General features: G+C 41.6%; 1 protein-coding gene across 1 annotated transcript in view; it reads left to right on the forward strand.

The window, feature by feature from the left end:
* LOC146978552 (oxysterol-binding protein-related protein 10-like) overlaps positions 1-21950 on the forward strand; it is a 73100-nt gene that overhangs the window by 34856 nt on the left and 16294 nt on the right. Inside the window, exons 6-7 of the mRNA XM_085791291.1 lie at positions 7632-7872; positions 13864-13994. Of these exons, the coding sequence (XP_085647417.1) occupies positions 7632-7872; positions 13864-13994 (372 nt within the window). The remainder of the gene's footprint in view (positions 1-7631; positions 7873-13863; positions 13995-21950) is intronic.

The following is a 21950-nucleotide window of genomic DNA, read 5'->3' on the forward strand; positions in this document are numbered from 1 at the left end:
GAGAGACGAGAGGCTTTCTAAATGTGAGATACATTTGTTAATGTAAACTGCTGACACAGAGGAGAAAAACTAAAGCTGACAAACACAAGGGCACGTCTGTCATCCTGGAAAATGTTTGATCCACAAAGTTTCTGACTTGGTTACGACCTTGAGGTTTTTAGGTGCAAGTTGCTGAAACAAAGAGCAAAAGCATGAATTGTTTATAACATATTTTATTCTGTATATTAGTGTCAGTCATTCAGTGCTAAAGGAAAAAGTTCAAAAAGAAGATTTGACGCCACAAGCTAAAAAAAAATGTGACAAAGTTTCATTTCTGTGCCACAACTGCTCAAAACTTTAGTGTTTTTGATACTGACGATGTATCAAATACCCACATAATGAGTATGTGAACGTTCCCTAAGCAGCTCCTCTTTCCATTTATTGTCTTGGTTTTACTTCCCTCAGCTTTGTCCTTTCCAGCTGTTCAACAGCAGCTGAAGAGCTAAATATTTCTCACAGGATGTTGGTGCAGAGCAAAAACAGCCAAATACACACACAGAGAGGGAGAGAACTGGACTCACACTCATCATGTTCATGCTGCTTGAGTGTCTGCTCAGTTTGTAAGTAGGCAACGGTTTTCTGATAAGTTTCCTTATCAGCTGAGTGTGACTGATTGTCGGTGTTGTGTTTACAGCTTCATTCAGTGAATGTGAATTTTGAAGGTTAAGAAGTCATTTGCATCCAACACTGATAAAATGCAGTCACACAAAAATGGATTTGATCATGTCTCGGGCTGCAATTTAGGATTATTTTCACTATCAGTTTATCTGTTGTTCGTCTGATTAGTCTATTAATTATTTAGTTTCTTCACTTCCTTGAGGAGTTCTTCTCCTTCCTCATAAAATATTTGCAGATAACTTTCTTTTTAATTTTTTCTTTTTTTTTTTTCATATTTCTATCCTATAATGTTTTTGTATCAGTTTTTACCATCTCACGGTCTCCTGCCTCCCATTCCTGTGTTTCCCCCACTTGTAGATGAGTGGTACTGTGTGAAACTGTCATCAGGGATGTGTATCACATCACTCATGTGCTCGTGCAGGTGTGTCCTCATCAGTGAGCACGAGACAAACAAAATATTGCTTGTAAATATTATAATACATTTCCACAGGTGAATTTGAAATGGCTTATTTTGTCTGACAAACACTTCAGACAGACAGATACCCAAGTTGTAGTGATAGGAAAACAGCACATCTTCATGTTTTAAAAGCTGGAAATTATAATGTTTGGCATATGAATGAATTACTATTTTTTATTAATTGTAATTAACCATATTACCTCTCCTGAAAGTTAATTTCTATTCAGACTTTTTGATCAGAGGGTTTGACCTTGTTGCTCAGCTGAAGGTTACAGGAGTGAGAAAACAATCTTTCACCTGTAGTCATCTGATCCTCGCTCCAGAGAAACAAACGAGTCTTATTTCTTACCTGTCCTAAACTGGGACAAAGGAGCTTTGTATGGTGTCTGATACCCCTGAGGAATTACAAAAACACACACACATGCACACACACAGCTTGCCTAATAACTTGTCATGTAATTGAAACCTCACAGCAGGATCTGAGGACCTTGTATTGCTGTGGTCTCATTCCCTGAAACTGAAACAGTGGGGAGTCGCCTGCAGAAGCATTAGTTAAAGAGTGTATTATTAAAACTTAGGGTCGACCTCCGCGGTTCATCTCCTCGTCATCCTGATGATGACACTGTTTGAAGAGCTTCAGTATTTCACGCTAAGCTCCTTTCTTTCATGCCTTTCATGCTCATTGAAGATCTGGCTCGTTTTTCCAGTTGTTAAAAATTCTCCCCCACCCGCGTTCAGACGCACCACGCTGTGCGTCTGCCTAGTTTTTTTTGCTAAGAATATCCCGGTGTAAATGATTCACTCTGTGACAGAAAGAGAGCAACTAGCGATCAGCGAGAGTGGAGACTAATTTCTCACCTCTCTGGAGCAGAGTCTGTCTCCTCCAGCGAACCTGGGAGTGTTCGAGTAAACACGGAGCAGATGGTGAGATCCCAAAGTAAAACAAACACTCCTCTGGTGCTTGTGTTTTCTCCACAGACGGAGAAAACGTGGCGCCTCTCTTCGGTGTGTGATTCATTCTCTGCTCGGCTTCACGTTATTTTATGCTCCAGGAGAGCTGCAGGTTTCCACTTCCTGCGACCTGATTCATATCTGTGATTTAGCTCCTCTCCTCATCATCATCATCATCGTCTCTCCACGTCCACTCTTCCTCCTGCATCAACCTCCAGCCTTCCTCCCTTCTCTCCCTCCTTCCTCATGTCGTTTGTTGTTGGTCTTCTTTCTTTATCCGTAACAGGCCCATAAACTTGTCTGACAGCGCTTGGCAAAGGTTTGGATGATGCAGGAGTCGACAGTAAAGGAGTCTGCTTGAACTGTGATTCATGCGCCACTGTACAAAGTGGAGACCAGAAAGCTGCCCAGCGATGATTATCAGTGGATTTGTGGCCAGAGGATGTTGTGTCGTATATCCAATTTATTCTCTGGGCTCTATCACTGATAATATCCATAATAAACACACCACTCCTCTTAAAGGGGTAGTTCAACATTTTGGCAAATTGGCCCATTGCCACAATCGCTATAGTCATAGCAGTAGGTTCGTTACCTTTAATTGTCGGTGTAAGCTGTTTTTAGAACGGAGGTGCGGAGCGGCAGGCTGCTCAGAGCTACGCTATGGAGGCTAATGGAATTTCTTGGTTTTCCTCATCAAACTCATCAAATACACAACCCAACAACTCCAAAAGGCTGTCGTGGACAAGTTGTGACCTGCACATTCACCACGCTATGAGATAATAATGGAACGTTACGAGATGGAGCTGTTTTAGAGGTAAATTCATGCAAAACCACTGATGCGCGTTGCGTTCAGGGACAGTTTTTCAGCAAGCAGACTCTGTATTTACCTCGAAAACGGCTCTGTTTCGTAACGTTCCATTATTATCTCATAGTGTGGTGATTGTGCAGGTCACAACTTGTCCACGAAAGCGTTTTGGAGTTTTGGGATTGTGCATTTGATGAGTTTGATGAGGGAAACCAAGAAATTCCCTTAGCCTCCATAGCGTAGCTCCGAGCAGCCTGACGCTCCGCTCCTCCGTTCTAAAAATAGCTTACACTGACAAATAAAGTTAACGAACCTACTGCTATGACTATAGCGATTATGGCAGTGGGCCAATTTGCCAAAATGTTGAACTATCCCTTTAACTCCATGTACAACCACCAGCCCACTCTGCATCAGACGTGCACAACTTTTGCCACTTTTTTAAAAACAGTCATGGAGGAAAAGAGAAACTCTTTGCACCTCAGTGAATCTCCACATGATTTGCCTCCTCAGCTCCGCCCTGTTGAACCCCTCACCGATCCGTCCTCACAGGAGGCAGGAGGCTCAGAGCTGCAGCGTGAGCAGCAGCAACACTTGGCTGAGATTCTTTAATATGTGATGTCCACCAATCACTCACACACACACACACAGTGCTGGGGCGGCAATAATAAGTGGCAAAAAAGAGCTGTAAGAGTCTGCATTATCTCACAGAAATATCTTATTTATATTTCTAATTTTTGCCCTCATTTTGTCCTGAAATGTTCACACAAATCATTCTTTACATTTGACACACACAAAATGCAGATGCAACATCTCCCTCTGATTTGATCTTAAATATTTTAAAGTCCAGGGTCGACTAATAATATTCCCCATGTTACTGAATCACAATCTGATTCTATTAACAAGTACTTTTTTTTAATAACATAATATGATGGATTTGCTGTGGTGCAAAAACAATAAAGGGAAAATATGAACAGTGACAAAAACAAGGAAGTGCTGAGATTACCTTAAAATAAATTGAGTATTTTATCATGAACGTAGAGTAAAGATAAGTAAAATATAAATATGTACAGTGCAAACATGTGCTAAGTGCAGTTCTCATGCTGATATCTGTACCGATGTATTGGTGAGGTCTCGTGTTGAGTGTTCAGGCCATTGGCGTTCTGTCATCCATCTGTCCATCCATGCGTTCATCTGTCCGTCCGCTGCCTGTGTGTCGGTGGGAGTCAGACCACATAACCGTCTCTCCTTAGCCTGCTTGTCACAGCTGGCTGATGGGAACTCATCAAACGCCTCGACTCCTAGTGCAGCAGCAGCACCACTGGGCACTTACACTGCTGCGGCAGAGCCGGATCACCGGGGTTAGGCTATTTCTGGAAGCAGCACTGGTCCTGTTGGCTCCAGAGAGCTCCGAGTGTGTGTGTGTGTGTGTGTGTGTGTGTAGGGAGCTCCCTTCACTGTCATTGTTTTATGTTCATGCTCACCACCATAACCTGCATTTCAACCAAACAAAGAAATGTTGACTATAACTGTTCACGTACGACACAAGATTGTGAGCTTTTCCACATCAGGCCTGATTGCATTTCTGATTTGAAGCTCCTTGACAGTTTTACACTAAGGACACTGAGTGTGTGTGTGTGTGTGTGTGTGTGGCTGTGTGTGTGTGTGTGTGTGTGTGTATGTGTCTGTGTGTCTGTGTGTCTGTCTGTCTGTCTGTCTGTCTGTCTGTCTCCTTATTCAGTCAGGTATGCTGGCATATTGTGCCTTTTTTCGTATTTGGCTTTTGCGCCTCCTCACCTCATATTATACTTGGTTTTCTCCTTTTTGCGTTTGCCATTTCTCTCTCTCTCTATCTAATCTTTTTCATCTTATGTTTGTGTCTCTTGGCAGACGTGTGATAATCCTCTCTGCCACAGGCTCTTTTCAGTGTTTGTGGAAAATGTCATGTTTTGCTTAATATCCAGAAAGGTGGCTTCACTTCTCTGAGCATCATAAAAGTCAGTTGTGGTATTTCTGACCATGTATGGGGCTTTAACAGTTACTTAAGGTTGCATAGCAACACATTTGCTCACCAACTAGTAATACCACCCGATAGCGGCTCCTTTGGCGAACAGAGTTTCAGGCAGCTCTGATTTCTGGTATCAGTAATACAACACAGATGCTGCTTTGTGTGTCTCGACTTTGCAGCCAACATTTTCATGTTGCATAAAAGCTGTCGTTTTTTTACATGAAGGTGTGACACTGAGAGTTTTAGATCTTTGTAAACATCACATCACATCAACATTAGACTTAACAAGTGGATTTGAAAAGTAGTTTCTTACCAAGACAGTGGAACAATATAGATATTTGAGTGGGACCTCAAACACAGCTCATCTTGGCTCATATTAGTTAATCACATTTATTATCATCTGATAAATTACTTAAAATGAAAATGTCAGATATGTCTGTTAAATGTAGTTTACAACAGAACAACCTGAATGTTTAGTCATTGATCGATATATTTTAGACTGGAACGTTTCCTGCTCATAAATCTGATCGCTGTCTTTTTGAACGTGTCCATATTTGTCTCCATATTGGTCGTTCACTCATTCACTCTATCAATCATTAGTCATTCGTCTCCATGGTGAGAGCAGTATCTAAACATCTGTAGAAACTTCTGGAGACACTTAATCTCTCCATCCTCCCATCCATCAAAGTCAAATATACACCACAGTGGCTTCAATAAATAACTTTTCTCTCCACTATCGTTCAGAGCAACATGAGTCTTAAGGTTGTGGGAACCATAAGACAATAATTTTCTAATCATGCATGTATTCTGAAGTGTAAGTGATCTCATGTTGCAACAGATCAGTTCACATTTACCTTAACAAATAGGCATTGGGACTATAATATGGTGATAAAATGAAGAATCTTGTTGCATTATGATGTAGAAAGGCGATAAATGATTATACCCAGCCCTTTAGGAACTAATACCGTGCAGGGGAATCGTATCCTTTGTGATGAAGCCCCATTAACACACAAGCCTGTGTGAAATGAAATACTAAATCCTGATTATTCAAGGGGCCAATGTGAAAATGATGGGTATCAGTATGCTGCACATTGAGACATTCATAACGAGCATTGGAAACAATTTTGGAGCTCCATCTGCCCAAGGAATTCAACAAGCGACCTCGGTAAATAGCAGAATAATTGGACAAGCTCTGCGCTTTTTAAACTAAATTCCTGTATGAATGTCTGCGCCACATAACACCTCGCCACTACAAAAGCTCAGTGATTCTAAAATAGCTCTGTGCACCGATGCAGGGAGACAGATGTGCTACTGAAGTGTGTGCGGAGGACGAGTGTTTGCGAAGCTATACAATATTAATGAATACAACATTTCCAGGCTGATAAACAACCCAGATTCATTAGCCCCGAGAGAAGCTTATTACCCGCTAGCGAGTATACCAACTTTGTCTTCTTCCCTTTGTGATGCATTTAGACGCTGATAGGTGAGTCACACACAAAATAATTCTCAGAGTTAAGAGATGTGCTGTTTGTCTGCGAGAGCATGAGGGAGAACTTTTTTTTCTTGTTTGAAGAGTTTTCGCAGTGTCTTTTTTGGCACCGTCGTCTCGGAGCAGATGGTTGTGTGGAGCAGTTGTTGCCTGTAGTCAAGACTAAAGTGATGCCACTATAGAATAAATGATAAATTGTGTCACTCACTCGCTCGATCTCTGTCACAAGTTAAATAGAAGAGACATCTGAGAAGGTTGAAGATAGTATGACATCTTTTAATCTATTACCTTCACCATCCATGTAACTTGTTGTAGTAGACGACATTCTCCGTCCGTACAAGCTCTAAATCCTGTCCTCTGAATATTAGGTTAATGTGACAAAGATATTTCACACCATCTTCCCAAAATGTAAATTAAGATGAATGTTTTGAGATTCCCCTCGATGACCAATTAGGAACTTTAAGAGATCGGCAGTTAAAATTATACTTTATTTTCTCCTCAGTGTTTTAACAAGCAAATAAACTTGTCTTTTTTAAGGACATGATGACACATGTTATCAAAGTGAAACACCAGCCTGACGACTAATTATCTCTGCATTTCATGAATCCACTTTAACAGGATGGTTTTATTTGAGCTGTTTTCAAAATAACAACTTATAAGTGTGACTCTGTCTTTGATCCTATTGAAGCAGCCAAATCATTTCCAGACGCTGTAGTTTTGGGCAAACTTTACTCAAACTAAACGGGATAGTGTGTGAGTGTGGGATTATTTTTAGCTCTGGATTAGTACACATTTGGTGCACCAGTGAGAATCCGTGACAGGGAGGGATAGACTCAAAATAAACCAGCTCACGTTCATCGCAGTGAAGTGCAACTGTGAGGCTTGTTGTTGTGTTTTTGGACACTCGGTGGCACAGAAGGATGAGCTGCATCATTGTTGGGCTTTTGTAGAGTTATAACAAAAGGGGAACAATCAAACTCACCACCCTGATGCTTTCAATGCAGCACACAAGATCAAAGAAATCTTTCTGCATTGAATAATATTTTTGCTGTAGTGAAAGTTGTTTTTAATGTGGCGTCATGGTTTGAAGTATTGTCTGATAATGCTGTAGCTTCAGCACTCATATGTCTGATACTTTACTGTATATATCTGCACCCAAACAGCTGCCTGTGAGTAACTGGTGCCCTGTAGTGTGAGATAATCAGTATCTCACTAATGTGACTGTTGGCTGCATGTTGTAATGTCGTACATCCCCGTTGTGCCCCAGGTGATGTCCCAGGCAGAGGGCCAACAGAGGAACCTGGTCCAGTCCATCGACTCTTTACCCACCAGAGGCCCCGTCTCCTGTCTGGACCAGGACCTGCTGCTGCTCAAAGCCACGTCCGCCGCCACACTCAGCTGCCTGGGAGAGTGCCTCAACATCCTCCAACAGACCCAGAGCCACAGCCAGGCGGCACCTCAGTGCCAGGCCTCCCAGCGCAACCACGCCTCCCACGGAGCCCCCTCCGGTGAGTCCGCCCCAGGCCCCATTCCAGTGCTGCTACTGGAGCCCCCGACCCCTCCGTCTCCCCCCTCCCCCTTGTCTTTCCAGTCCCTCCCTCCAGAGCCCAGCATCAGTGGCAAGGTCCAGCTGGGGCAGCTGGACTGTGGCTCTTGTCCCTGCCTGATGGCTCCCATGAACTTCAATGTTTGTAGTAAATGTTGTTGAATGTCACATTTGTGTTAAAAGTGTTTGTTTTATTTTGTTTCCCGTTGCGTTGTAGTGATTAGTGTTGTTCTGTCTTGTTTTCCATTCGTTATTGTGTCTCTTCAGTGTCACCAGATGCATTGAAATGCCAATAGCTCCTCAAAATGGTAGTGCCAAGTACAAGCATGAATGTGAAGTGCGTATGAACATGAATTTATCGTCAATGTTGTTTACAAAGTCTTTGAAAGCATTTCAGACTGTCTCCTACATGCATGTCAGAAAAAAAAAATCAGGGTTATGTGTGAATGAGTAAACTTACATATAATGATGAATACTATGCACTTCTAAGTCTCCTCAAAGGATTAAGTCTTTGCCAAAGGAATCCACACTGGTGCCTAAAATGTCAGACCTCTGCCATGTTTAACCCTCTCTGTGCCAGATCACAATGAATACAATAAAGTTATTTCGATTTAAACCATTTGAAGCCTGAGGGTGGTTCTATTGGCATAACGACCAGGGTAAGGATTAGCAAACAGTTCGTAACGGTTGAGAGTAGACACCAAATACAGGTGAAGAGTTAAGATATTGTGAACTCCATCAAACGTTGTGAGCTAATCCTGTTTTTCTAAGTACAGAGGAATATTTATAATCCATTTAAATGCCAAGGTTGGGCTGAAACAGCAGCACCGTAAATGTTTTCTCCAGGAAAGAGGAGCTGATTTAAAGTAATACTCCACTGAAAATCTATTGAGTACCGAACCCTTACTCCCTGTGGGCTTGCAAAGTGGCTCTGAAAGTTAATAGCTTGCTTCTTTTGTGAAAGATGGGCGATGTAGTCAACGGATTCACTGCAGTTACAATGGATTCAATAGCCACCCATAAGTCAAACACAAAAACTGTGTCATTTTGCCCATAGAAACGTCTCAAACACCTGCAGCATAATCATCGTCTTTCCATTTAGTAGTGTTTGGGGACGGTGACTGGTACTAAATGGCCAGTAAAGCACCGAAAGTGATACATCTTTGTCACACTCTCTCCTGCTGTAGGGCATTTAACAATTTATTAACAAAATGAAGATTGAATCATATAGAGTAGATGGATTGTGCTGTGGGGGTTGTTCAGGAAGGTTCTTTGGCAGATACGAAAGGTCGAGACGAGTTTCTCTCACTACGTGGGGAGGTTGGACCCTAAAGGGTTGTTCAAACAGAAAACAACTTTCCTGCAATAGTGATTCACCCTAAACAGTCAATGCAATAACTGAACACTAGTTTTCACTGGTATTGTTTTTACAGTCGTCTATAAAACCCGAGGTTAAATTTAGATGCATCTTCCTCAGTTCATGTTGCTTGCATCAAAATGCGTTGCTCTCGATTCTTTCACTCTGTATGTATTCATGCCAACTTTGCATTCACCTCACTTTCCATGTGAGGAGCTCAAAGAAAGAGGGAACTCAGGAACTCAGTCAGTTGGTTGGCACGAACATCCGATTGGAAGACGCCTGTCTGTGGAGGTATTTCAAGCACGTCCAACTAGGAGGAGAATCTGCAGCAGATCCAGGACATGCTGAAGGGAGGATATATTCCTATATTTAGTCTGGGAAATGCCTTGGTCCCCCAGGAAGAGCTGTGTGGCGGATGTGATGAAGGGGGAGGCCATATGGGCTACCTAGTTTAGTCTGCTGCCACTGTGAAACAAACCTGGATAAGAGTGAAAAGTGGATGGTTTGACACGGTTGACATGGTTGTGATTTCTTGGTTCCCATTGAAACTGCTGTGAATCCAAAATGACACAAGGTGAAATCCTCACAAGTAGCAAGCTACAAATATTTCAGAGCCATCTTCTACAGGTGCATGTTTTTTCCATGGTTAAGCCCAAGAGATGTGGTCCGTCTTAGGGAAGGTCCTTCGGGATCTGGGTTTGGGCGAGTGCTCGATCCCATCTGGAATCTGCTGGTCCTCACGGTTTGTTGGTCTTCTTTTTGCGCCAGCAGCCACCCTGCCCTGTACCTGTTCATCAGATAGGGGGTGGTGTGGAGTGGGACCGCCGGGCCGCAAGTACAAATCTCTTTCCTTCCGCTGCCTGGCTGATAAGTCCTGCGGGGGTCAAGCTGCTCCCCGTTTCCGGCATGTACCCCCCACACCTCAGTGAGGAGTATTTTTGTTAGGATCCTCGGTTTTGCCGAGTGATGGGTAGTGTGGCTCACCAGCATGGGCAGCATCCAGATGTACTGCAGCTGATAACAGGGAGTGGCTGGCTGGTTGGTTGGTTGGTTGGTTGGTTGGTTGATTGGTTGATTGATTGGTTGGATGATCTTGTTACGCCAACTCAGGAAAGCTTTGCCACTGCATGGGCAAAAAAAACAAAACTCTTTGGTTGAGAGCCGAGCATGAGGTTGGACTGAGTTTGGCTGGCACGTTTTCTCCCTCCAGGCTCCTGTTGCTACAAAACCAGAGCAGCTTGTTTGTGTCAGCTCTAGAAATGGCAAAGGGAGTTCAGGGAACTTAACTTTATCTTTGTAAACCCTCACCAAAAACCTGCCAGTCACAAACCAGACAGCATATTATCAGCTGACGTCACAAGGATCTTGTTGCTCACTCCAGCTCTTTTTGGATCCTCCCCTTCCCTTCCCTCTGTCACTGCCATAAAGAGCTTGAAGCCCAACACAAGCCGAACATTTTCCTTTAAGGGAATGAAAAATCCATAAAGGAAATTTACTTTGCAAACTAGTCCCCCTTGCAGCTTAATGTAATGAACTCAATGCATCACAAAAATTGAGTTGAGAAGTGAGTAGCATGTCTTATTTCCAAAAAATAAAATAAAATGGACAAGAGGAACATGCAGAAATCTTGACTCGATGTCACTGCCCAGAAATGGAAGGTGAAGCCATTGGAGATTCCCACTGCATGAATGTTTGTTTCTCCACTGTTTGATCTGCGACAGCCTTTTGATTCACCTGCATGACTTGATCCAATGGCACAAACATCCGCCCCTCGCTCACTGAGTGTTTCTACTTCTGGTGCTTCATGGTGACATCTCTAAGAAACTCATATTAGACGTACCTTTCATTAATTGAGTTTGTAAACCAGCTGTATACTTACTTGTGAAAAATCATTATTACAGCACAAACACCTAAACCATTTCCTGAAAAAACAAACAAAAAAAACGTCTTGCTTGAAATGAACTCTCAGAAACCCATTAACCTTCAAATGTCTTGAGGATAACCTTTTTGAGAAGTACCACAAATTCAATTTTCAACGTATTCGCAATTCGCTCACACCTCAATCGCTTTCACACAGAGCCACCGGTGGTCATGTCTCCACTGTACCAGGGTCTGATGTTGTTGGAGGGGGTTGGCGAACACTTTTCCAGGTTGCTGTCAGTCAAATGCCTAGCTGACCAAACAGGGGCCTAGCCTGAGGGCTATTTCAGCCCTTTTTGTCGAGACAGACTTGCCCCGGGCTCACCAGCAGGCCCACTCATGTCAGCACAGCTTGCTTCCCACTAATGGATATCAAAGAACGGCCTCCTGGTGCATTAGACTTTTAACCCGATTTGACTGTTGGGATTGGAGACGAGATGGGCCTCTGGTGCCTTTCCATTAACAGCGCTTTGAAATGGGATCTGCTACAGTGATATACAGTCCCTTCAGAAAGTATTCATATGCCTTTCCTTTTGCGCACACTTCATTGGGCTTTATATTTAATTTTGAAAGGATAAATTGCCTTTTTCCCACCAATCTACACTCAATAACCCATAATGACAAAGTGACAACGTGATTATAGAAACTCATTAAATATCAAAAGCTGAAACATGTCTAGAACTTGATCAGAGTCCACCTGTGGAAAGTTAATCTGATTTGACATAGTTTATAAAGGCACACATCTTTGTGTATACGTAAGGTTAATAAAGGAGGGGGTATAAAACCATTTCTAAAGCTTTGAGTAAACAGTGGTTTTCAATAACTATGAAACCTCCATAGGAAGGGTCGCATAAGGGTGACCAAGAACCTCATTTTTACTTTGACAGAGCTTCTGAAGTCATCTGTAGTGAAGTGAAATTGTACTGGAGGACAGCCCATCCCAGCAGCACTTGATCAATTATGGCTCGACAGAAGATACTTTGAGTGAAAAAGGTTTGTGCAAGCCCTTTTAGCGTCTGCCAAACATCTTTAAAAGTTCCCTAAGAGGATGAAGAAAAAGGTTCTCTAGACTGATGAGTTAAAACGATCCAAGCACTTTGGCCAGATATTGTTCATCACTGAGTTAATACTGTACCTATGGCGAAGCACCGTGGTGGCAGCCGAGCCTAGAGAGGTTCTTGAAGTGCGTGAGACCTGAGGCTGGGTACTCACTAGGCTTTCTCAGGAAGTCTTGAAGCTGTAATAGCCAAATGGACTTCTAGATAGTAGTGAAAGTTTTTGTGAATAACAGATAACAGTCTTTTGAATTTTATACCAATTACCAAAAAAACTGAAAACCACTTCTTCACTTTGTCCATTTGGGATATTGAGCATAGATTTAACAGAAAAATAAAAATCATTTTTCGTTTCATTTACAATTAAATCTCTACACCAGCTGAGCACTGTGTGTAAGAAGTTTCCAAACAGGTTGGTTAAAGGTCGTTCTTTTTAACAAGAAATCTCTTTACCTCAAGACACTTTGTGATGAGTCTATTCATACAAGAGAAGCAAAACATTATCAGAAACAAACACCAGACTATTCGATGTCCCTGACTTCAACACAGATTGAATGTAGCAAAGTGTTTTTGAGGCTGAAGGTTATGAAGCTGTGCAGCAAATATTTTATGAAGAGCTTTCTCAGTTAGAGTTGCAGCTGTTGTTCCTCTTAAATATTTGGCGTGAGTCATGATGATTCAGAAAACTTTTCACCCCAACATGTTATATAATTCTCTAACTTAGGAGCCTGCAATTCAAGCTTGGAAGACCTGAAGTTTCTGAAATCTAGTTGTAAGGCTGATATGATTCAAACACTGAAAAACACTCCTCATATCTATACTGTATACCTATATATCTATATTTGGCTGCCATTTTTTAAAAGAATGTGTTCACATCCTTACAATAATATACCAGTGAATTATTGACCAGGCTTAATTGTGCCTGACACATTTTCCCCTTTTTGTCCACTTAACACTGGTTAACAAAACTATTGTAGCTGCTTTTTGAGTGGTCTATTTCTTGGTGGGTTGATCAATCCGCTATTTTTATTCAGGCTCATACATCTCCACAGCTTTGAATGCATTTCCATGAACATTGTACATTTATTTTACCCAGCACTACAAATTATGGCAACAATATAAGTTTATTATGAATTGATTTGTCTTCATTTGACTGTAATAAGGGGAAGCAGCTGTGTGAAGGCTCATTGTATGATTTTTAAAAATATATTTCTGCATCTACATGTTATCGTTTGCAGCAACCAGATTCAACATGACTCATAGTTTATGTGGATTCGACCTGAGTTACGTCAGCACGTCACAGCAAGACAGGATATCACACAGAACAAATATTAGATTTAAACACACACATACAAGCACACACACACACGCACACAATTTCCTGGTGTCTAGCCTCTGTCAATCACACACCCTCAGTTTAATACCTTTTTATGAGATCTTCAATATTGAATGGCAGGAATAAACAGACTATAAGAGCGCTGTGGTTCCTCCTCCAACATCAAGCACACAGTTCAACAGCACAAACCATAGAGCCGTAAATCCCAAGCACCCACCCCCAGTCACTGTTGTTAACTAAAAGCCAGTCGCTGGCTCTGACCCTGCCTTGTCATTTTTTCAGATGGTGTTCCTGTGTGGACTGTACCAAAGTCGCCCTCAGGGGAGCAGTTGAAGAACGGAGGTCTGACTCCTCTGCAATCAGCCGAGCCCTCCCCGGCTCTCAGGATAAGGGGTCTGTCCCATGGTGCTGAGGTGAGAAGCAGTGTGTGGTATTGTCAATTAGCACATCTCCCTTAGGCTCTTCCTCCTTTCTGCCGCTGTTTTGGGGTTAGAGATGTGAGTTTGTAGTGCACACCAGCTGTGCGATTAATGGAGGAGATACTGAAATGTTGTCCGGTGCGATTACTAAAAGCGTTTTTTTTTTCTCCTGATATTGGAGAGTGTTTCTGACGGGTTGCTTTATGGAAATCATTGCACATTTCAGGCAGGTGTACGCATAGGACACAGGTTTTGCATTAATTTGATGGTGATGATGTAGCTCCAGAGCAGGAACACTGGGAGACAGAGAGGGTCTCATTTGACATAAAGGTCACAGGCACAGCTGCATATATATATAACAACCATTAGTTTACCAGGATGCCTGAGAGAGCATTTAATCAGACTGGGAAATTCTTGTTTCCCAACCTTCGCCTTGTTAACAAACCTGCTTTCACCTTATGCATTATTAATTAATGTACTGCTAATATTTGTCAGAGTACATTTCCAGATTGATGTCCTGCACTATGTTCCATGTAGCCATTGTTCCAGCACATCAGGGAATGAATTGAACATGCTTGAAACTTGCAGGCAGTCCACAGTGAACACTCGTTTCCTGAAAAAGGCATTGTTACTGAGCTGAAAACAGACCTGTTGTTCTTTCTTTCTTTTTTGAAGGTAGTTTTTTTTACTCGACAGCCACTGTTGCTGGCAGGGACCATATACTGTAGCATCCTTGTTAGTGAGCAAGGAAACCTTCCAAGATGTATTTTTGAGAGTCAGCTGCCATTAAAATTATGAGTTTTCAGGAATTTCAACCCAGAGAACAAAAAAGATAAGCAGTCATGGGAACAATTACAGTTTTTTTCAATTGCTAAGGTCGAAACTGAAGTCACATTTTCAAAACTCTTAACACAGACTGCAAAACACAGGTCCACGTGGACCAAACTGTGAAGCACTTTTCATTGCTTTCACACAAAATGCATTGAGTGACCACAGTCACCAAAACTCATGGACTCTTTTCTCAGTTACTAGTTCACCACCTGCAAAACACTTTACTTTTATAGCACATTTTTCAAATGCTAACACACTTTGTTCAAAACGGTTAAATGCACTGACCATTTCCATGCATTAAATAGGTTGCAAACACTCACTGTGATGGATTAAATATCTTTTCAAGGCCCTAAAAGTTAATTGTCTTGCCATTGTGATGTGAAATAAAAGCAAATGGCTATTTGCGAGTTGGGGAATGAAATAAATCATTCATCCAATCTTAATTCAAAACCCTAAGCCTCCCTCTGTGTGCCGGCAGACTCAGAAACAAATCTGTGGTTGTGATGGTGTTAAGACAGGAGGAGGATTTCAGTCTTGCTCGGCCTTATTTCTCTCGCTTTTGCCCTTGTTGCCCAGCAAGGGAGGCAGTCGTTGCTTCTGAAAGTTTTAACAGAGCGGCTGTCAAATAAGTGGGTCACACAGTACCGAGCTGGAACTGAGCCAATCCCAAGAGGAGGAGGCAGAGGAGGAGGAGGAGGGGGTTCATGAATTCCTGGCTGCAGAGAGGGGCTGTGTGACTGTCTAGACCACGCTGTATCAGTGAGACTGACGTAGCTGAAAGTGAATCAGGGGTGGGGTTTGTGTGTGAGGTGTAGAGGGTGAAACATCGGTGCTTTTCTTTCTGTCCGAAATGGAAAGCAGACGACTTAATGATCTAGTTAAAATGCTGATTATTAACTTCAAAGGAAAGGACAAAATCCACCCTAAAGGGAAGATTTTGCATTTGTTTTAATCCCACTGAAGCACTTTGCAAACTGCTACATAAATTAAACATATTACAATATTAAAAGAAAATACATAATTTTTTTAAAAGCAGATAATCTTTCTGTATCTTGCATTTTGATTTTTACTGTTTTATTCAGCTCGTTCACATGGAAACCTTAGAAAAGTAGATGATTTGAGTTCACGTCAAAGTGCTACAGTACAGTACGAGCTGCAGCTGCAGGAATAATATATTCTAAAACCTGGCTGAGACACATGATGCAGTTTATTGAACCAACACCTGTACATGTTTTAGTCTTCATGCCTCCTGCACCGAGTCAGTTCTTTTGCTATAAATCCATCGGGTAGAAGAAGCAGAGGTGCCAGTGACTCACCTGACATTATTATCAGAACGCAGAACGTACTGTAGCACTATTACGAATGCAGTGAGTCATCGTTTGTAGTCAAAGCACAAGAGTAGCTACTGTTTCCATGTGAATGATGATGACACCTCAGATCATTTCTGTTTTTATCCTTTATGTCATTTGAAGAGGGTTCTTTTATCTAAGTTAGTATCTCCTGAATAACTTTTTTACTGCAGATTTTTTCCTCTGCCCTCCAAATGGGTGTATCTGTGTAGCTTTGCAGCAAGCTAAACATGTTCACAATAAAGGCTGAGGATACAATTTCACATTTAGTCCTCTGGTTTTTGGGGGAGCAACTGTGAAACTGTAAGGAAAAAAACATGTAGTTAATTTGAGCTTTAACAAGAATGGAAAAGACCTGCTACAGATGCAATGACTGCATTCACAGAAATATAGATACTGGTAGGTAAAGAATAAAACACATAACAGTTAGACCAACTGGAAATTCACAATAATTTTGAATGTTATATTAGCAACACATGAGCTTCAGACTGGTGTTATTGCTTAATTAGTTATGTCAAATTACACTCACCAATCGTCACATTATAGCTACAAGGAGCACAGTGTGTACAGGTAATCGTCCAGTGGCCTAATAAAATAATAGATGAGTGTAATTACATGCAAGTGGGATTTTTGGAGTAGCTACCTATGGTTAGATGCTGATTTCAGAGAAGCTGTTTCAATAGAAGCAGGAAAACGGTGGCATTTAAACCCTGTCAGCTTTCTGAAGGTTGTTTGTTTGTAAAGGACAAAGTGACTGAGATGAGGAGGAATAAAAACACAGATGAGATGATCACACACGGTTCAGAACAGTGCCTATGATTTATTTTTTTATTATTCTGTGAGTATTTTCTTGGACTATGTGGATTTTGTCCATAAATTGTCTGAAAATAATGAATAATGCTTTCACTCAGTCCCAAAAATCTCCTCTGCGCTTCAACTGGGAGCAGCAAAGTCTGGTAGCTCTGAGTTTTTACTCAACCATTGTTTCATTTTTGTTGTGTTTTTGTCGTATTTTTGTAGTTTTTTGTCGTATTTTATCAACTACTGATGGGTAGCCTACTTCTGTGGGGAGAGGAGATTCTTCAGGAGAGGAGCTTCTTTCATTGAAGAAGGAGCAGATCTGGGGGGCTGAGATGAAGAGGTGCTTTGGTGGTCGCCGTGCTGCTGCTGGTGCAAAGATGAAGGCTTGGAAGTGGAGATATAGGCCGACTGTACATCTTCTACCATCAGTCATCATGGGAAATATCAACTCTCTGCCCAACAAGAGTCATGAAGAGCTGGAGACATTGGTGAAGACTCAGAAAGTTGACATTTTTTCAAATCACAACAATACGTGTGTACCCAATGGCAACTGCTGAAGTTCCATCTGATGTTCTCCATGAAGTCGTTGCTAGGATACAGACTAAACATCCAGAGGCACTTTTAATGATATCTGGAGACTTCAGGCATGTTTCCCTGATGGATTCACTGATGGATGTGGTGGAGAGATGAGCGCTGAGGGTGGTTGAGGCCTTTGCACCTTTAGCTATAAATGGTTGATGATGAGCTGACAGACAAATGAATTTCCCATTCGTATTCGTATGTAGAAAACAACAACTCCACATCATCACAGTGGAGCGAGTAAATGTTTGACATTTTGTTTGAAACACGGCCTAAATTAATTTCCTGTTGATGGACGAAGTGATTAATCATCTCTTAATTATAATTACTTCAGCTCTGGCTCGATCACACACACTCACACATGAGACAAAATTGGCGGCCCCGTTTGCGATGTCAAGTTTTTTAAACTGCTGTGGAAGCCAGCAGAGGTTACTATAGCAACAGAACACTGAGCTTAAAACCCCCCCCGACAAACTGCTAAAGTCAGAACAGCCAGCCCAGCGAAGACGTACAAAGGTCGTTAGTTTAGGTTTATTTGTAAACACAGGTCACATCTGTCACATGAATCATCGTGATCCGACCGAACAGAATAATGGAAACCTCAGCGATGAATAACAAGATGAAGATTAACATGGTAGGAGTCGTCTCAGCAGCATTTACTGTCACATCCGCTCGTAACGACCTCTTTGTCAAACCATAGACTTGTGTCATTTACCTGTCGTGGATCTGTAATGTTAGATATTAAGGAAACGGCCTGTTAAACACTTGTGTCAAATTTATGACAGGGCATTTAAATCTAACATCAAAACATGGTACAGGCAGCAAGGAGGGGCATTTTACCCTTGATGTGAACAGTGAATTAGCTCCATGAAGGACTCACTGTGTCCGCAGTCTAATGTGGGAGCCCTGATTATAATCTGTCATGTTAACGATCATTCTCCATTGACATGGGAGCGTAAAGTAGCCGATAACAGCGCTGTGGTGTCAGCCCATTTACGGCTAATTGTCAAGCTGTTCAAAGTGCTTCATTGTGGACATGTAAAAGCAGGGAGGGGGAGGGCAGCTTGTAATGGTGATCGGCCACCTTTCAAGACATTTCATGTTGTATTTTATGGCAGTTAGGATTCAGGAGGCCTCAGCTCAACCATCTGCACCAGCGCTTCGGCCTCTGCAGCAGGCGAGCTGTGAGCTGGTATCACCAGGTTATGACTGTCAGAGCCGAAGTTATAGACACCGAGCAAATGATAGTGATAACCTAGTGAGACTCAATAGGGCAATATTTGTGTTAGCCAACAAATATTTAGCTTTCAGCCAGAGTGAGACCTCGGACAGGGCACTCATGTGTGGGTGGGAGGAACAAGCAGACTGGGCTCGAGCTCGTTCTCTGGAGCTAAGCGGAACTGCGGTGTACCAGGACCGCGGTGGTGGTGAGTTCCTACACCGAACAGAGTTACAGAGTGCAGTTGCAGCTGGCGCGATCCTGCTCAGGATTAACAGATTAACCGTTTATTAATTGTTAACTACCACTTCAATGAGTTTAGGAACATTATTTAAAGGTTGAAAAACTACATAGTGTCACTTTAAGAGTTTTTAATTTAATTTAATACAATTCAAAATGAAAAAACAAAACAAAAACAAATATAAAATCTAATATCATGTTGAAGGGGAACAACAAACACAGGTTACATTAGAGCAACTCCACACTGTTAATCTAAAGTGAGTAATGCAGGAACCCATAGGATCAGACAGTCTTTACATGAAGTGTCACATTCTTCAGACGATCTTACCACTGATGTAAAAGTGGGTGGAGCTGGTCCCTGGTACAGGCACATAAGGGGTTAATAAGTCTTTGATATAATATCAGCTTTGAGAGGTGGTTATATTATATGTTTTTTTTTGTTGTTTTTTTTATCAATTAATGCAGTTTAATTAATCCACCAGGTACAGTGATGTTTTACCACTGACATGTCCTCTGTCGATGCATAAATCATACTTTAGCCTATTCTCACACCGTTATATTTAATGTCTCATTTTACACCTGCAGAAATGATGTCTATTGTAAATGTTTAGTGCTGCTTAGTGTTTCTACTAAAGCCCTGACTAATAGTTTGAAAAAAGAAGCATAGCCATCTAATTTTTCAACAAGACATTTTAATTTAAACTTCCTTGTTTTTGCTGCTCCTCTTCACCTGTCAGATTGTGCTCTCTCTCCTCTCACCTGCTTTTGACTCCGGCCTGCGGCTTGAACCAGATTTCATTAGAGCCTTCAAAGATGCTCTGGTTGCTGTTTAAAGAGCTACAGCAGAGAGACGGAGGAGTTGCAGTGCAGATTGTCAAGGCGCATTACGGCAGCTCGACACTGACGTTTATTCATCTTTTAATGAGATTCAGCACCATCATCCATCTGATTGCTCCCTGTCCGGTCGGAGTGATTGAACATTTTCACTTGGCATGAAGGAGATGGGAAGGTTGAGGAGGGAAAGATTTTTCTCAAGTTGATTGTCTTACCTTTATTGATGAAGCTGATGTTGAGATAATGGAGTAGAGCGGTTGGGAGGATAATTTATCAGATGTGTAGTAGTTGGCGCTGTAAAGGTGGATCTGGTGAGGTGGTTATTTTGCCATCTTGTGGCAGTGGAGAACAACGCAGAGAGAAGCAGCTGTAAAAAGCTTTGAGTTTCTAATCAAGACAGTTGAGAAACAACCGAGAGCACATGCACTTGTATATATGTAAAAATAATTAATGCTTTTAATGAAATGACCCTGCAGAGCTGCAATTTCAGTTTCTGCAGCTCAGGTGTCCTCATGACATAATATGTGAAATGACGGGCAACGTCTCCAGTTCCAGTAAAAACTCAAGGTTAGCTCTTGAACCCATCTTCAATTTATAATCTTGGTCGTTTGCCAGTTAACCATTTTCCCTGTAATCTCATGAGTAGTCCTGAGAGCCTGGGAGAAAACACATTACTCCAGAATAATAAAGGTTTGCTGTTTGAATTATGTAGCAGCACAGCAGTATTTGATATTCAGCCCTAGTACGCAGCCAGGAGGAGAGTAAGCACAGGGTCGCTGCGTGACTGTGGGAAAATTGAGTAAAAGATGCTGGTGCTTGCAAAAAAATCAGGTTGGGTTATGCATTGGAAACAGCAGCAGCACATTAGACCCGTCCACTGTAATAATACTCTGGATATGAGCTACGGCTGCTGGAGAACAGAGTTCATGACAAACCCTCAGTCGGCTCAGTATCATCAAAGAGGCAGAGTAAACAAAGAAGCTTCCTTTCTCGCTGTGTTTGAACACTTTATTTCTGGTGTTTAGCCGTTAAAAAAAGATTTTCATACCTTTTAAATTCAAATCAGGTGGATTTTTATTTTCCTTTCAAAGCAACAAACCTGTCAAAAAATTCATATAAAAACGTCGAAATCCAACAGAGACAAGAGGAGCTAAAGCACTTGTTGTAAGAAAAGTTCATTTTATTTACAAATTTTCCTCTCAGGGCTTTGTGATCATTATAGGATGTGACGCCCTCTCATCCGTAGAGCTTTGCTTTGATGGAGGAAAAACTTTTCTTTAACTGGGAAAACAAGGAACAAACCAGAGCAGAGGTCTGTCTCACAGGATGAACAGATGCAGTGTGTACAGAATAGACAGATAAATCAAAGCCGTATTTCCTGTATGGAGACCCAGAAACCTAAAGATGATTTTATTTCCTCTCTCTTCTGTCTTTTCCTGTTTTTTTAAGCTTAAAAAGTCATTGTTTGTGTGTCCCAGCAGAGGGCAGCAGAGTCCTCTGTTGTGCTGTTTACTCAAGCGCATTAGTATATAGTGTCTGTGACTATATTAGCCAGCACAGTACCATACCTCAATCATGTAAATGATTATGCATTAGTTTTGTAAATTACATTTATTGTCCACTCTTGACCTGGTTTACAACATAGTTTTGATTTTCAAATTATTCTGAAACTGCATTTTTTTTTATTTTCATTGAGACCTGAATGCTGCTTGCCAGGATGTAAAATGAGTTAAATAAGTTGTTTATATTGTGTTTTAATTGGCAAATTTGAATTAACATTTGAATATTGTCCACTGTGCAGCAGGGATTGACATGAAAATTACACAAATAAGTCAAACATACTGACCTCATAGGCTTCAATAACACAAGATGAGTCATCATATTTGTAGTATTTGGAGGTGTGGTTGTCCTGCTATAACATGTTGAAGAAGAATATCTGAATTGATACTGTGACAAAAAGGAACGATGAGCGTGGTCTCGGTTCATGTTCAGTCTGTTCGGTCTCTGCTCTGTGATTCGTTCTTTATCGAACTTCCAGCTTTTGTCAGGAAGACTGAATATGACACGTCCTGTAAGAAACCTCCTCCTTTGTCTCCC

Source organism: Trachurus japonicus, chromosome 11 (assembly GCF_045865225.1).
Source record: "Trachurus japonicus isolate A0001 chromosome 11, Traja_1.0".
Classification (NCBI taxonomy): domain Eukaryota; kingdom Metazoa; phylum Chordata; class Actinopteri; order Carangiformes; family Carangidae; genus Trachurus; species Trachurus japonicus.